The 17,556-nt window shown below is 40.7% G+C and overlaps 1 protein-coding gene across 8 annotated transcripts in view; it reads left to right on the plus strand.

Annotated features, from left to right (window-relative positions):
- Nucleotides 1–17,556, plus strand: part of LEKR1 (leucine, glutamate and lysine rich 1) — a 149,086-nt gene that overhangs the window by 97,870 nt on the left and 33,660 nt on the right. For all 8 annotated transcript variants that reach the window (XM_033958182.1, XM_033958180.1, XM_033958183.1 and 5 more), the window contains one exon: nucleotides 16,855–16,932. In XM_033958182.1, coding sequence (XP_033814073.1) covers nucleotides 16,855–16,932 — 78 coding nt within the window. The remainder of the gene's footprint in view (nucleotides 1–16,854; nucleotides 16,933–17,556) is intronic.

Consider the following 17,556-nt stretch of genomic DNA (forward strand, 5'->3'; position numbering starts at 1 on the left):
GACTCTCTCCGAATAATTTAGAATATGTCCTATTACTATAGGAGGGAAGGGATTGGGATTTGTATACTGCCTTTTCGTAGTTTTACAACCATACTCAAAGCAGTTTACATACAGGTATTTTAAACACTTTATCTGTCCCAGTGGGCTCTCAATCTATCTAATGTACCTGGGGCAGCGGAGAATTAAGTGACTTGCCCAGGGTCACAAGGAGCATCATGGGATTTGAACACACAGCCTCAGGGTGCGGAGGCTGTAGCTCTAACCACTACGCCACTCTCTCCTCTGGTAGCTAGTGGTATGACACTCCTCTGGTAGGTGGTGGTATGGCACAGAATGGACTAGGGCAGGAGTAGGAATTTCTGGTCCTCAAGAGTCGTAGGCAGGTCAGGTTTTCAGGATATCCACAATGAATATGTATGAGATGGATTTGCCTGCACTGCCTTCTTGAGATGCAAATCTATCTCATGCATATTTATTGTGGATATCCTGAAAACCTGACCTGCCTGTAGTTCTCGAGGGCCAGAATTGCCTTCCCTGGACTAGGAAAATGAATAGATTCATATCTGAGTACACTGAAAGAAAACTTATTATCATGAAGCTAAGAAGATATCCGCTCTAGGCAGAAATTGAAAGGTATTGTATCTGTTGATTCAGAAGCAAAACTATAAATATTTTGGATATCGTCGGCATAGCAGTAGGGACTACAGCCACAGGATTGATTGAGAGTTATTAAAGAAGTGAAAATAGAAAATAACATTGGCCCAAGAATTGAGCTTAGAGGGACTCCACATTTTGAGAGGTGTTGAGTTGAAAGATTATTGATTCTAAGGGCTCCTTTTACAAAGCCGCGCTAGGGCCTTAATGCACGGAATAGCGTGCGCTAAATTGCCCCACACGCTAGTCGCTACCGCCTCCTTTTGAGCAGGCGGTAGATTTTCGGCTAGCGCGCACTAATCCGGTGCGTGCGCTAAAACGCTTAGCACACCTGCTTCCCAAATTATATATTTACTGGAATAGCCCAGTCATCTTTTCTGTATCCTAAACTCTAAATTGTAATTCTCTAAATCTTATTGTAATTCTCATGGAAATGTCCAGCTGTTTCTTTTGTAATCCGCCCAGAACTGCAAGGTACGGGCAGAATAGAAGTCATTAATGTAATGTAACCTTTGTAAAAAGGAGCCTTAATTTGAAAAGCCTGGTGAAAAAGAAAAGAAGAAAGAACAGTACTTGCGATGCCCATTAGAGCTAAACGGTCAAGTAATAAGTTCTAATTGAATAGGTCAAAAGCGGAAGCCAAATCAAGTGAAACTACCACAGCCAGTGTCAAAATGTACAGAACTGCGTATGCCTTTCAGCGCTATATAAGTGATAAATAGTAGTAGTAGTAGACTTCGATCTAAAGTGATATGAATTCAACTAGTATATTTCTGTGCTGCTTTCTTTGCTAAAACCCGCACGCCTAGGATGAAATGCAAATATTTTCTCTGTAAAAATGGTAAGTTGAATCAGTTTTATCTTTTCCAGCAGTTTGGAAAAGAACAGTAAATTTGAAGTCAGATGGAAGTTTAGGGGGGCATTTGAATCCAAGTTAATTTTTTTTCCCCCCCCCCAATTCTTTATTCATTTTTTTCATCATACATCAAGTAAACAATATTACATCAATTTAATTTATACAACATCACTTGAATTTTTCCTATTATCATCTTAAAAACATAAATTTACTCCCTCCACCACCCACCCATCCCACAGACATTGTAATTAAATAATAACATCTAAACATTACAAATGGGAGTCGCTCTGGAATTATATCCTGTGTTGGCAATCCATGAATTAGTGGAAGAAGGAAAGGAGTAACATTAAGCTAAAACGTTTGATTAAAAGGGGTGGCCAAAGATCTAAGAAAGAGGAAGATGGATGGAGAATCTGAAGAGTTTCCAAAGTCTTGGCAGTCTTACCACAATGTGCTATCAAACCCCTGCAGTCAATTCAGAATGCTACAGCTTGACTCTTATATCAAGGGAAGGCAGACCTAGTCAAATCAAGGTTCATTAAGGGGGCGCTCAGGGTCACAGACTGTGCACACCGCACAAGCCACGTGCAGCCTGTTGTGAATAATATCAAAATAACCCCGCCCTCCAGCCGACCCCAGCTTTTTGCTTCAGTTGGGTGTTTAGGTTCCTGAAGAAGGCTCCTCCCTGAAACCAGCGCGGTTGAACCTGTTTGCCTGGCATACTTCTATCTTGTGTCTCAGCTATGTGATTTTTCATTTTGCAGATAAGTACATTGCTTTTTGTTTTGTATTTTGATTTTTTGGTTGATGATTTTTGGGGTTTCGGCTGGCAGGGTTCGTTTAGGGGTCGCTCAGGTTTCATTGGTTTACTCACCTGTTTGATTTATTGGTTTGATTGGTGGATATTTTCACTTTGATTTTCAGCACACTCAGGGTGCTCAATGATGGTGTGCGGGTGGGGGGTTTATTACCTCTACCTAAATGGTGAAGTGTTGGAGCTGGACTCCTATCACTGGTGGTTCACACTGAGAGCACCCTTTATTTTGATATTATTCACAACAGGCTGTACGTGGCTTGTGCGGTGTGCACAGTCTGTGACCCTGAGCGCCCCCTTAATGAACCTTGATTTGACTAGGTCTGCCTTCCCTTGTTGTTTCTAGTTCAGGTTTGTGGCAGTTTTTGGAGAGTATTTTTGTGTGTGACTCTTATATCAAGCACATAAAACGAAATGTGTGACTTCTTTTCTCCACCCACGTCATTGGTTTCCCTTACAATTTTCTGTTCAGTTTAAAATTCTCATGCTTACATATAATGCAATTTTCAAAGGGATCCTAGGTTATTTCTCCTCTTTATGAGTCCCATACAAGCCAGCTCAACTTCCTCAGACATCTGAATTTCTCCCCGCTTTATCTGCATTTGCTCAAGCTCAGCTTGACTCTACCCTCCATTCACCATTTTTTTTGTGGTCCCATTTTTCTAGAACTCCTTACCCTGAAGTTTATGTGCTGAATCATCTTGAGCCAAATTTTAAGGTGCCCTGAAAACATGTTTGATCTTGCCTTTCCCTAATAAATGGGACCTATGGACTTTTTTTTCTTTAGCATTGCACAATGTTGCCTCGTCTTCAAGTTAAATTTTTCATATGGCTTTCCTACTTATGTCTATTGGCTTGTGTTGTCCTATATCAGTGTCTCTCAAACTTTTTTAGCCCTGGCACACGAAATGGAGCAAATGTTTTTCGCGGCATATTATAATTGAAATTATAAAATTGCAAAACCAACAAAAAAATTAAATTTAAAGTTCTTTAAGCAATGTATGGGTAACTGTAACAATGGTGAAACTAAAGTAGATAGACTTGTTAACCAATGCGATGGATGCGCTTGTTTTTGAATGCAAATAAACTAAAAATGCAGCTCAATAGTCGACAAGCAAACACGCATTTCATCTTCCACCATCTACAGTCGTTCTCTTTTTTTCGATTAAATTTCTGTCAGAGCTGAAAATCCCAATTTCGCAAAGATAAGAAGATTCAAATGGTAACAAATCCTCAATTGCTATGTTACTCAAGATAACTACTGCATAAAAAAATCAAAATCAAATTACTTGCCGTTAGTTTCCAAGGACCAATCACGTCAAAGAATGATTCTTGTCTGGGTGGTTGTATCCTTTCGCACACAGATGCTCATAACATTGACAGACTCTTATGTATGCGATGTACATGCCATCTTTTCTAGTATACATATGAAGGGAATTTTTTTTAAATAAAGTAAAATTCTGGAATCTCTTGTGGCACACCTGGAATCTCTTCGGGGCACACCACTGTGCCTTGGCACATAGTTTGAGAAACGCTGTCCTATATAAATGATGACATACCCTTTCCTCTTTTTTAATTGCCTTTTTATGACTTGTAAGCTGCTTTGATATTTGCACTTAAAAGCGGTATAAAAGTAAACCATAAACTATTTTTTAGACTCCCCTAGCACAAATAGTTTGCCAAAACATGGAATGTGCTGGGCCACTTAATAAATTTTGCTCCCATCTATCATCTTCTTGTTGGCCAGCCACACTTTGTATTTTGTCTGCAGTTAACTCGGTTGTTTTACTCTTTGTTTTGACTGCCGTACACATGTAAAAAACATGAACTGGCCAGGTGGATAAACCGATTCAAGGTTATTATGTGCATTGGATTGGATACTTAATACTTTTGTCTGCTACAAAATAGAAAATTCCAATCTAATTCTGTAATTTAGGAGCATTTATATTCTTATTTCAGAAATTCAGGGACTGAATTAGACAGAATTTCTCTGTCCAGCATATGGAATAGTTAAGAGTGGGTAGGTCAATAATGAGACTGCCCACAGAGGTTGCTGTCCCATGGGGACTGCAATTTCATAAAAATATGACTGATGTGTACCCACATGCTATACAGATACAAGGTACAGATGAGTAGAATGCACATACTATGAAAGCACACTTTTCATCTGCAAAATCTTTGTTCATTGTCTCTGTAGGGATTCGTTTTCAGTTGCTCCATGGAGCATGCCAGTCCTTAAGTGCAAAATGTACAAGCACTATTTTAAAGGAAAATGTCGCATAGATTCCCTTGGGGCAATGTCTCCAAATGCATTATTCCTGAGCCAAGGGTGTAGAGCAGGCCTCAACAAATTTTCATAAAATCTTGGAGCCAGCCCAAAGACTTAGGAGCTTGCAACATTGTCCCCAGTTAAGGAGGGAGAAGGAATCCCCTTCCAGATCCACAATACAGTAGCTCTTTTAGAAACTGGCTTACTAAGGGTTCTTTTCCTATTTTGAGTCTGTGGGCAAAAAAACTTTGGTAAATCGATTTCTTACCGTGCCTCTGCAAATCCAGTGGCAAAAGCCAGTAATCTCTTTCCGAAGCATGCTGTCGGCTGTATGACAGCACTCCCTAGATAAGTGAAACAAAGACCTTGTTGCCTACCCAGTCTCTCTCTTGTTCACACATACCCCCCTTTCCCATAAACTTTACCCAGTCTCTCATTTGCTCGCACATATCCGCCCCCAGTCTTCATTCTCGCTTGCTCATAGCCACCCCCGCCAGCCTTCACCCAGTCTCTCTCAACCCTTCCTCAATCTTCACCCAGTCTTTCTCAGCCCCATTCTTCACCCTTCAACTAGTCTCTCTCTCAAACCCTCTCCCCCAACCTTCACCCCCTCTGTCTCTAAAGACTGCTCTTATTCCTTACTACTATTTATCATTTCTATAACGCTAAAAGGCGTATGCAGCTCTGTACATTTAATATACAATAAACAGTCCCTGCTTAGAAGAGCTAACAATCTAATTTGACATCTCAGGGTTGGGGAGATTATGGTAGAGGAAATGATACAGTGGGTCTAGGTATCCGACAGAAGTGAGTGGGAGTTAAGAGTTGAAAGCAGTTTCAAAAGAGGGCTTTTAGCTTGGATTTGAATACTGCTAGGGATGGAGCATAACACATTGATTCAGGCAGCCTGTTCCAGGCATACAGTGTGGCAAGAAAGAAGGGACGGAGTCTGGAGTTGGCAGTGGAAGAGAAGGGTACAGCTAAGAGGGGCTTGCCTGATGAACGGAGTTCGCGGGGAGGAGCTTTTGCATGATTCCTAGCATCTTTGATTCAATTGTCATGTAATCTTGAGTTGCACAATATTGAAAGTTTGGGCTGATCTCACAGTTTCAAGTCCCGTGAGACTCCCGAGCTTCCTGCATTGTGTGGCTCAATATTGCATAGCTGAATTGTGGCGGAGAAGCAAAAAAAAAACAAGTTGTGTTACCAAAAAACAACCCTGCTAAAACTTGGAATGGGTGGACAGTAAATCACAGGAGCCAGTGTGCAATTTCTAGGTACCCGGGATCAGTCTCAGTTTTTCAAATTTACTTCTAATGCTTGTCATAGGACTTGCACTGTGCCAAAGAAAGCAAAATCTATACTATTCCCTTGGAAAAAGGACATTTCATTGGATACTGCCTTTGTCCTAGACAACATTCCCTTAGATTCCGTTTCCTCATTAAAAATTTTAGGTATCATCGTGGACGACAAGCTATCATTTCACGAAAACATAGGGAATACAGTTAAATCATGTTTCTATAAATTACGTATGATACGTTCTATATCCAAGTTTCTTAAACCTAAGTCTATTAATATATTGATCCACTCGTTGATTATTTCCAAAATCGATTACTGCAATTCCCTTTTTCTCAATATACCGCAAAAAGAAAAAAGGAGGCTACAAATCATCCAAAACACTGCAATCAAACTAATTTACAATGCAAAAAAATTTGACCATGTCACCCCTCTGCTGATAGACTCCCATTGGCTTCCTATTGCTCATCGAATTTCGTACAAAATATTACTGCTAGTTTTTAAATCTATGATCTATAATGAACCCCAATTCATCACTAGACTGCTTATTCCATACAACGTTTCACGGACCCTTCGATCAGCTTCAAACAATCTGTTAACAGTTCCTTCTTTAAAAATTATTGGTACTAGAAGACAAGACATGTTTTCAATTATCGTCCCTACCTTATGGAACTCTATGCCTCAGTACATTAGACTGCTGCAAAACCTCCCCAACCCCAAGAAAACCAACTGACAAGGGGGAGAGACAAGAAGAAACCTCAATCTAAATTAATCAGCAAATTACACATAGTGTGAAACAGGAGAACCCTCAGTAACACAGCCACCCACTAAGGGAAAGGCTGTCACCGGCTGACACTCAGAAAGAGTGTAAACTGTGAAACATCCCCGGGTTCTTCCTGTGAGTGAGAATAAATCAAGTGCACCCCCAAAAAGTGCTACGTGTGAAAAAAGATTCTAGAAATCAAAAAAACACACTATGAGGTTAAGAAATTCTTGTCTCTACTCCTTGCCAGGGGGGCCAAACAAGGAAGGAAAGTGTCCAAATCTGTCCAAATCAGAACCAAGCCAGTCAATAAATGGAAGTACTTAGCTTCTTTAGACTGTAGAACAGCCAGCCGATGTGTAACATCATCCGTCCAACGGGACTCCGTTTCGGGGGTGCACACCCCCTTCCTCAGGAACAACTGGACTGTAATAAGACTGGTGATTCCTCCGGCGTGGCTTGGAAAGTAAGGCAGAAAATGGCCTTCCTTGTTTGGCCCCCCTGGCAAGGAGTAGAGACAAGAATTTCTTAACCTCATAGTGTGTTTTTTTGATTTCTAGAATCTTTTTTCACACGTAGCACTTTTTGGGGGTGCACTTGATTTATTCTCACTCACAGGAAGAACCCGGGGATGTTTCACAGTTTACACTCTTTCTGAGTGTCAGCCGGTGACAGCCTTTCCCTTAGTGGGTGGCTGTGTTACTGAGGGTTCTCCTGTTTCACACTATGTGTAATTTGCTGATTAATTTAGATTGAGGTTTCTTCTTGTCTCTCCCCCTTGTCAGTTGGTTTTCTTGGGGTTGGGGAGGTTTTGCAGCAGTTATATATTTTTCCTCCCTATACATTTTTGGGTTCTATTTTGTGTTCTTCAGTACATTAGAGACATAAAGGACCTCATTTCTTTTAAAAGAGCTTTAAAAACTTATTTTTTTAAGGATGCTTTTAATATATGACTCTCAGATTTATAAATTTTTTTAACCCTAGGTTTTATATCCCATAATTTTGCTTTTTTTCCCTTCCTTGAGTTATTTTTCCCTTTAATGTATATTTTCTTCTACAAATATATTGTAACTTTCCCCCTCTACCCTCATGTTTCATGTGTGTTAACCCAGTATGTTTTTTTTATTTAAAAGTTACTGTATTTGTATTTCTATTTTACTTGAATTGTACATCGCTTAGGTATCCAATAAGCGATTTATCAAGCACTAATAAAACTTGGAAACTTGGTTTGAAGGATGTGATATATATATAGGCACTCTATCAAGGACTGCATGGAAACTTTGAACATGTGCTATTGTGTACACCATGGGTCTAAAATACCTGCAAACTTTGCAAGTGTTTTGCAATCGCAACAAAGTACACACTGGAAATTACACACAGTGATTTCAAAGTGAAATTACATGAAGCACTTCACTCTCTCTCCTGCCCCTCAGCCTTTTCCTCTTGGGCAAATGTATGTGCATTGTGAAACAGCATGCATGTTTTATCCTGCTTTGAAGGAGGGCAATTTTAAGAAACATTTCTACATGTCTAAATATATTTGTACTCTATAAAAAGCTTTGAAAATTATCCTTTGAGTTCAGCACTAAACATTTGTTGCAATGCTCTGTGCCTCTGTGGGGTCCTTTTACTAAGGCACGCTAACTGATTTAGCGCACGCTAATCGATTTAGCACGCAGTAAAGATTAGTGCCCGCTATATGCTAAGGTGCCCATAGAATATAATGGACACCTTAGCATTTAGTGCGCACTAAATCAGTTAGCGCGCCTTAGTGAAAGGACCCCTATGTATGATACTGTTTTAAAGCTGCAGTACCAATTCATTGAGGCACAATTGATCTGAGTAACTGGACAACTTGTGTTGTAGACAGGTGAGGAATCTATCAGGGTGTTTTTAATATTTTTTAATACAGTAGTCTTGTGTTAAATCTACAGGAATCACATGCTGTTTTGTTTTGTTTTAAACTGGGAGCTGTGACAGTGGCTGGTGGTTTGGGATATGATGAAAGGAAGAGGACGAAGAAGGCAGACCATGGCCCTGCCTCCCATTTTATTCATTCCTACTTAATACCAAAGGAACACAGTTCCTCTGGGGGGAAAAAAGAAGATACCCAGTAGTTCCTCATCCCATAATAAAATGTTATCCTCATACTTGTGGTGAATGCAGATGAGTATAACAAGCTACCACTTTAATATTCTTGAAACTTTCATGTTAAGAAGTTGATTTTTTTGCCAAACGTAGGTATCAGATTTTGCCTCAGTTTGTTTCTTTTCCTACTTCAAAGTATTTGTCTGCTTCTTTAACTAATGCTGGAACCACCTACTACATTCCAAGAACTCTGATTCTTATTTTTTATTTTGATAAGGTTTAACACACATCTTAGAGTTGCCTCTATGAGATCGCAATGCAATTCTTTTTGTAAAATATTTGTCTGTTCTGCTAGCCATTATTGGATCTGATCCCATTAACTGCTATCTATTGCTAAGACCTTGATTTGGGATTTTACTAGAAGGGACAGTTTTGAGCTTGTTAATGACTATTAAAAATATTTAATATAAAACCCGATAGTAAAACAATGTTGCTAAATCAGTAAAATCTAAATAAACTATTTGTGCTGCCTCCTTGTTTGTGTTTTGAACTTTAACCTCTGAACCAATAAGGGTACAGATAGATAAACATATTTTAGACAAATCAGCAAATTAATGTTTTGGGAATGGACCATGCAGGGAATTTTCAGCCATTGTGCAACAGTGACCTGCTGGTGAGAATTTCCCAGGCTTGTGAATTAGGGTCTATTACAGGTCTTTGGCCCACTACTGAGAATTGTTGCTGAGAATTCTGGGAGTTACAGATTTATGATTGGGATATAATTAATGTGAAAAAAATGGATCTATAACTACTGATCCATACTGTTTCATTGTTGATCCCCTCTCCCCCAAGCAGAGCTGAAAGCTTGGAATTGCAGGAAAACAAGCCAGGATGAAAACAAATATGCAGGTGAAACTCTCCCTTTAGGCATTATCTGAATGGTGTTAATCATATTTACTCTTATAAGTAAAAGTACAGTCAACTCCGCTTAACTGCACGCCCTTCGGACCGGGTCTTCACGTGCGCTTAAACGGAGTGTGTGCTTAATAGGAGTGTGGGAGTAGCTAAGCCGACTCAGTTTAAATCTGGTGCGTGGGCTGCTGGAGCCTAAAGTACAGGAAAGCTGCGCCCTACAGCTCGAGTGGAAACGGGGTACTCACTTTCCCAGTTATCCCAGCGCATAAGCTGCCATATGAAGCCTAGCCATTCCCAGTCAAAACGTGATTGCATTTAACCGGAGCGAACGTAACGTGAAAGAATAGAGGTTGGACCTATGACATCAGTGCGCATAAGCAGATTTTGTGCTTATCTGAATTGCAAATATCCGGAGTTACGTCCATTGACTTTAATGTAAAAAAAATGGGACTGTGATGGTCGGCTGCGGATAACCCAAGTGTGCGCTTAACTGACGTGCACTTAGGTGAAGTCGACTGTATCAGTAATTCAGCTAACTTGTTGAATTGGATCTTGAACTTTGCTTGAACTTTAACAACTTTTTTAGGATATAAAACCAGAAAAAAAAACCCTTTCCTGCAAAAATGGTTTAGAATATTGTGCAAAATTCAAGTGCAACAGCAAACAAAAAAGAGATTCTCATGTGGGGTTATGAGATATCCCATCAGTGTTGATATCTTGATTAAACTTCAGGATTTAGTTTAAAATAATATTAAGATGGTGTTGCACATGTTTTGCAACTGAGCCTTTATTTGCCAGAGTGGGACATTGCTTGAAAAATCTTCTTCTTAGGCCCAAAAAATAATGGTCTAGTGAGAGAAAGGGAATGGGACTTGATATACCGCCTCTCTGAGGTTGCAATCAAAGCAGTTTACTGTATTATATGCAGGTGCTTATTTTGTACCTGGGGCAATTGTTAAGTGACTTACTCAGAGTCACAAGGAGCTGCAGTGGGAACTGAACCCAGTTCCCCAGGCTGCCGCACTAACCACTAGGCTATTCCTCCACTTAGTGAGGTCTTTAATGAAGTGATGCAGATGGTTCTGATTTTGCTTACAATCGAAGCTGTACCTGAGGCAATGGGGGGGTGGAATGACTTTCTTAAGGTCAGTAGGAGAAGCAGGATTTGAACACTGGCTCCTCTGGTTCTCAGCCTGATGGTCTAACCAAAAAACCCAATAAGATATAGCTGTGTTGATTCTTTTAATATCCATTTTGAAAGTTATTGTTGTCCTAGGACCAGCAGCTTTTAAATATTAGTGAATCTTTACAACAGATCATTTAAGGTAGGCGTTATTTAAATTGATTCATAGATATTCTTGTGGTTCCATTTGAATTTCATTGTATTTCATCTACCATAATTCTTGGCTCTGGTGTACAAAGGAAAAGTACGACCCCACGTATATATGTGGAAACCAAAGAAAAGTGGGGAAAGGACACTAGTCAAACTGCTGCAGGGACAATCGATTTATTAAAATATCAACAAATTTCAAAATTAAAATAACAAGTATACATATATAACATATGCACAGAATGTGGCAGGCATAATACACAAGTCCTTTATGATAAAATATATACTGGACCCCAGTCCTTCGGATTGTAATGTACACTGGACCCTAAAACAGTCTGTGTTTCGGCCAAAAAGGCCTTCCTCAGGGGTATAAAGAATAGCCCAGTAGATGGCGCCAGAGTCCAAGAAAAAATCAAGCCAAAATCTGAACTTGTGGTGCACACAAGACAAATCCTATTGCCTGGCACAAATATTCAAGAAAAATCGCCACAGGAACTCGGGAGTTGCTGCTGAGTGTACAAAAATCTCAGTCATACCAGCTCATAAATGTTTGAAGTACCTAGCAACTTTCTGAGCAGATGATCATTAAGAGAACAAGTTCAAGTGTGCATAATGTTAATATTTGATAAAAATATGAATATTGTGGTTATATATAATAACATAAGATATTACTATTTGGATATAAATGTTTACTGGTCAGATTTGAGAAATTAAACAAATAATATTGGGCCTTTTAACTTACTTAGCAGCCGGATATTATCCATTTAATTGGGGATAGGGTTAGTGGCAGTTCTGGGAGCTAGAGAATGATGTGGGAACTAATTTGTCCCCGTCCCTGCAGGAACTCAATTTCCCCGTCCCATCCTCATGAGTTTTGTCGCTGTCCCTGTCCGTGCCCCATCCCTTTAAGCTCTGCCTTAATCATACAAGCCTCGAACACTTATGATTTTAAAGTGTTTGAGGCTTGTGCAGATGAGGACGGAGCTTAGGCATTGGTGGAATGAGGCATTATGACATCACAATCTGAGCTCTAGAATGTTGCTACTTAGGATTTTAAAGTGTTTAAGGCTTGTGCAGATGAGGACGGAGCTTAGACATTGGTGGAATGAGGCATTATGACATCACAGTCTGAGCTCTAGAATGTTGCTACTTAGGATTTTAAAGTGTTTGAGGCTTGTTCAGATGAGGACAGAGCTTGCAGGAATGGGGCAGGGACAGGAAAAGAACTCGCGGGGACGTGATGGGAAAATGAGTTCCCTCGGGGAACGGAGAAAAAATTGTCTCCATGTCATTCTCTACTGAGAACCTTTATTTAGCAGAAATATTCAGTCATTAAATGGATTGTGGCATAGGCAGCAGAACAGGGTGGGTCACAAGAGCCAAGGCCCTATCAATTTTTTTGCACCACTCAGCATTAACAGCCAGGAAGATGAGGGACAGGGACAGTGCTTGGTTTGCTCTCTTTAGTATTTGAAGGGATAGAGGCTTAAAATTTTTCTTTGTGCAACTCTTTATAAGCTGAGATCAGATTTGTACTCTACAAGCTACTGTGGCAGCTTTGGCATAATTGGCTACACCTTCAGAAGTGGCGTTCAACCCAGGGATCTTGTGAATTGTCCCACGACGCAGAGAAAATTGATGCACCTTTAAACACCCTTTCTCCTGCTGCCACAGGGCAGGGGTTGAGCTGCCAGGAAAATGTTTGCTTGCTGCATCTGCTCTTTTGCTGCCACCCAGACTGTTGGCTTAACATTATGGGCTCCTTTTACAAAGGTGCGCTAACGTTTTTAGCGCATGCACCGGATTAGTGTGCGCTACCCAAAAAACTACCGCCTGCTCAAGAGGAGGTGGTACGGCTAGCGCGTGTGGCATTTTAGCGCGTGCTAAAACCGCTAGTGCGCCTTTGTAAAAGGATCCCTATGTTTACTTGAGTGCACTATATTTTACTATAGGTATGGTGTTCATAATCTGTGTGCACAGAGCTTAGAGGGAACAGTTCTCCCCAGTTTTTTAAAAAAATGGGGGGGGGGGGGGCGGTTGGCCCTGAATAGTGGCCAGTGCGGTAACCTCATTGGCTCATCACAGTACAGCCTATTGGACCTCTCTTCTTTACAATTAGTGTGACTGATTCTACAAGGAATAAAGCTTTTTCTTATGCTGGACCTTTGTTATGGAATGCTTTACCACTGCAGTTTAGTTGGATTTTCTGTTTGTTGATGCTTTACCAGCAACCATCTCTTACTTGCTTGGATACTCTGTGTTTCGTAAAGCTTTGAAAACATGGCTGGTTTTTTCAGCTTTTTCCAATAGTGACTGATTTCCTTAGATTGCATTGCTGTATAGTATATAATTCTATGTAACCCACTCTTAAACTCATTGTAGTAGGCGGTATATAAAGTCAGCAAATCAAATATCATACCCGTTGTTTACAGTCCCAAGAAGATTGATTTACCCAAGTTTGGGTTGCTGGAAATTTTGCAGCAAAATATTTTGGTCACGTTTAGCAAATATAAATAATCACATCCTATGTTTAAAAAAAAACCTGATTCTGTCGGAATGTTCTCCAGCACTGTCCCTTTGGTATATATTTCCTTCTGTTTTGTTTCTTATCTTGGGATCCTAAAAGTTGTGCAATAAATAATTAATGTTAATTTCCTAGATTATTTTTGGACATGCATGTTTATGTAGGAGTTTTTCTTTTTCTAAGTTTGTATTTGAGTAAAGTTTGCTTGCTTATAATTTGAAAACAATGAAAAAAAACCCAAAACAAAACATGACTCAAACATGAATAGCTTGGAGGTATGAATAAATTCCCTCCACAGGTTTAAAGGCTGGCATTTCATCTCTGAACAGGATAACACTTTACCATCCTCATTACAACATAATCGACCCTCATTTCTCATTTTGGTTATATTGAGTTGCCCTCTTGACAGTTAGAGGAAATGTTCTGAGGATGCTCTGATTGTGTCAGCTTGAACTAAGTGCAAGGAGCTAAAAATATCTCCCCACATTTCAGAGCTACCATATATACTTGAATATAAGTCGATCCAAATATAAGTTGAGACCTCCATTTTTCCCCTCAAAAAGGAGGAAAAATGGTTGACTCGAATATAAGACGGGGGCTTAATATTCAAGTGCCATGCCCTGCCAGGATCTGCACCCAGCCCCCTTCCCTCTGCCCTACCAGGCTGTGCACCCAGCCTCTCCCTCATGCCCTCCCCTGCCAGGCTCTGCATTCAGCCCCCCTCCCTGCCAGGTTCTGCACCCAGCCCCCTTCCCTCCCTTCCCTACTAGGCTATGCAGCCAGCCCCCCTCCCTGCCAGGCTATGCAGCCAGCCCCCCTCATTACTTGCCAAGCTCTGCACTGTACCCTGTCCCCCCCTCCATGCAAGGCTCTGCACCCTGTCCCACCTCCTCTTCCATCTCTGGTGGTCTAGTGGTAGGCCAGGACAGGAGAGATCCTTCCCGGCTCGGCCGATACAAATCATTTTTTTAACCCTAACCCCATGCACCTTTTCTGTAACACACTCACACCCCCGGCCCCCCGCGTACCTTGTCAGTTATCCCTGGTGATCCAGTGGTATATGCTCATGCCCTGCACACCTCCTTCTGGGCTCGGGGTTCGCGGTGCACAGGTATGCAGGAGTGAGCTTCTTGAGCTCCCGCATGGCCCTGCACCACTAGCTGAATGGCTGCCGCCAGATCCAATGAGTCTCGTGAGAACTGCCTGCAGCCATTTAGCGAATGGCGCAGGGCCGTGCAGAAGCTCGAGAAGCTCACTCCTGCATGCCTGTGTGCCCCGAGCCCGGAAGGAGGTGTTCAGGGTAGGAGCATATACCGCTGGACCATCAGGGATGACAAGGTACATGGGGGGGAGGGGAGGGGTTTAAAAAAATGATTTGATCGGCTGGGCAGAGAGACAGGAGGGATCTCTCCTGTCCCGGCCTATCAGAGGCCTGCATCAAGTCAGGGAACAAGTCGGGTGATGACCCGAATATAGGACGGGATCCCCATTTTGGGGCCATTTTTATGCATGATATATCTAATTGGAACATTAATTTAGTCCAATCAAATCATGGTATTTATCAACTCCCATGAGATGCTAAATAGTTTAGATGACAGATGTTGGTGACATCTTATAGACTAATCAGTTTATTGAGTCCAAGTCACCAAGATTTAGGGCTCCTTTTATCAAACCGTGCTAGTGGGGTTAACGTGCGTGACGTTTTATCACACGTTAACTCCCACGCTGGCCTATAAACTACCGCCTGCTCAAGGGAGGCGTTGGTGGCTAGCGCAGCCAGTGGTTTAGCGCGCAGTATTACGTGTGTTAAACCGCTAGCACGGCTTGATTAAAGGAGCCGATAATTAAGGTAGTGGGTAAATACAGGATGGGCCAAAAGTAGGTGTACAGTATTTATTCATTATTTCTGTTTATTTTACAGGTGTCACGAATAACATTTGTATGAAGTTTTTGTGTCAGTTTCATTGTTTCACTTTTACTTGATTATCGTTATTCAGTACCTGTACAATAAAAATAAATAATGAATAAATACTGTATACCTACTTTTGGCCCACCATGTTTGAGTGAAGATGATGTATTGGAGGGTTAAGGGAGAAGGATACTGAATATAGAGAGAGCATTGAAAAATGCGAAGCAGAGTATGCAAAGGGAACAGTAATAGCAGCATAGATTGACACGAGAATACCAGACTTTCGACCTCTTAATTTATCATATCTTACCTTGAACAATACTAACAAATGTTACCATCCGAAAGTCTTGTTGCATATGTTTATTTATTTATTTAAAACATTTGTATCCCGCATATCCAAAAATCTGTGCGGGTTACACCCCCCCCATAATATATGGGTATACTCATTAAAACTACAGTCATAAGAACATAAGAAGTTGCCTCCACTGAGTCAGACCAGAGGTCCATCTCGCCCAGTGGTCCGCTCCCGCGGTGGCCCACCAGGTCCGTGACCTGTGAAGTGGTTTTTGTCCACTTTTATAACCTATCTCTAGTTCTATCTGTACCCCTCAATCCCCCTATCCTCTAGGAACCTATCCAAACCTTCCTTGAACCCCTGTAAAGTGCTCTGGCCTATCACCTCCTCCGGAAGCGTGTTCCATGTGTCCACCACCCTTTGGGTAAAAAAGAACTTCCTAGCATTTGTTCTAAACCTGTCCCCTTTCAATTTCTCCGAGTGACCCCTAGTGGTTGTGGGTCCCCATCACAACAATGTCATCGCATCACACTCTACAAAAGGCCTCCTAGAAATAATGTGCCTTGAAATGACATGAGAAATTGGTGTCCAAAACCTATGGAAATCACTGGGTTGTCAGAGCTATCAGTACTTGTAAGAAGTCAGCGCTGTTGGTAGTTCAGATCCCTGTTAGCTATGTAGCATACTAAATTAAATCCCTCCTAAACGTATAGCCCTATGCTATTTCTTGCTCATGAGACTGAAATAACTCATAACTGAAATTCCCAAAACATTTGTTCTGCATTATTTTACATCACTGCATTATTCTACCTCAGACAATATTGGGCACACATGTAATTAGAAGAGTAGGAAAGGAAAGCATCAAGATGACAAGTCAGCCATAAAACTTGCCGAGGATGACATATTTGTGTGTCACGCTTCATGGACATGAAATAAGTCATTTGAATGGAAAATTTTAATTTGGCAATTACACAAGGCCATGTAACATGTGGTAATGAAAAACCATAGAATCCACAGCCTAAAAAATATACAAACATTATATAAACTATTGTTTCTTTTCAGCAGTGAGACAGATGCAATTACAAAAGAATCATGTCCACGGAATCAACATGTTTGTTTCTTTTTAATAACTATAATGCAGAATGAAATCAAAAGAAGCTGATAATTACCGGTTGGAACTTGGAAAGCTGAAGTCTGAAAAAGAAAACGCCGAATCTCGGTATAATTATATATTTAAAAACTATTCCTGGTGCAAAATAGTACTGAAATTCATTTTTTTCTATTTTTTTTTTTCAGCTGCTGCATAGTCTGAGGGGTTTCAGTCTGTGTGGTGAACCTTCAGCAAGTCACAGTAGTGACATAAGAGTTCATTTTCAATGCTTGCAGAAATTTCTCAGTTTCTGTACTGGTCTCAGCCACTAATGTGAATAAGTTCTGGTAGTGAGTGTAAATAAAGAAGAATGAGCTATTTAAATGGGATAAAAGTTAAGAATATAATAATAGGTCATGATGGCACCATCCATTAAAAACATCAATCTGCTACTCAGACTGAAGTGGGCTGAAAACTTGCCTCATACGCTGTCAGAACTTTGCCACAATTTAAGAATGCATCATCTGTTAAAGCCATATAATTATAGTTTTCTCAATTTGCTTCTGAATGTACTGTGTGTCTTGGAGTTGCCTTGAACCTAGATAGGCACAGATAGACCATCCCAGAAATTGAAGATCTAGATTAGATTAGCCATATGAATATATCTGCAAACTATGCTCCCAGAAAATGCAGCTGTAGTTTGTTTACTAGGTCTGCTTTATCTGAGAACTACATCACAACTGGGACAGTGTT

This window comes from Geotrypetes seraphini, chromosome 9, assembly GCF_902459505.1.
Source record: "Geotrypetes seraphini chromosome 9, aGeoSer1.1, whole genome shotgun sequence".
Classification (NCBI taxonomy): Eukaryota; Metazoa; Chordata; class Amphibia; order Gymnophiona; family Dermophiidae; genus Geotrypetes; species Geotrypetes seraphini.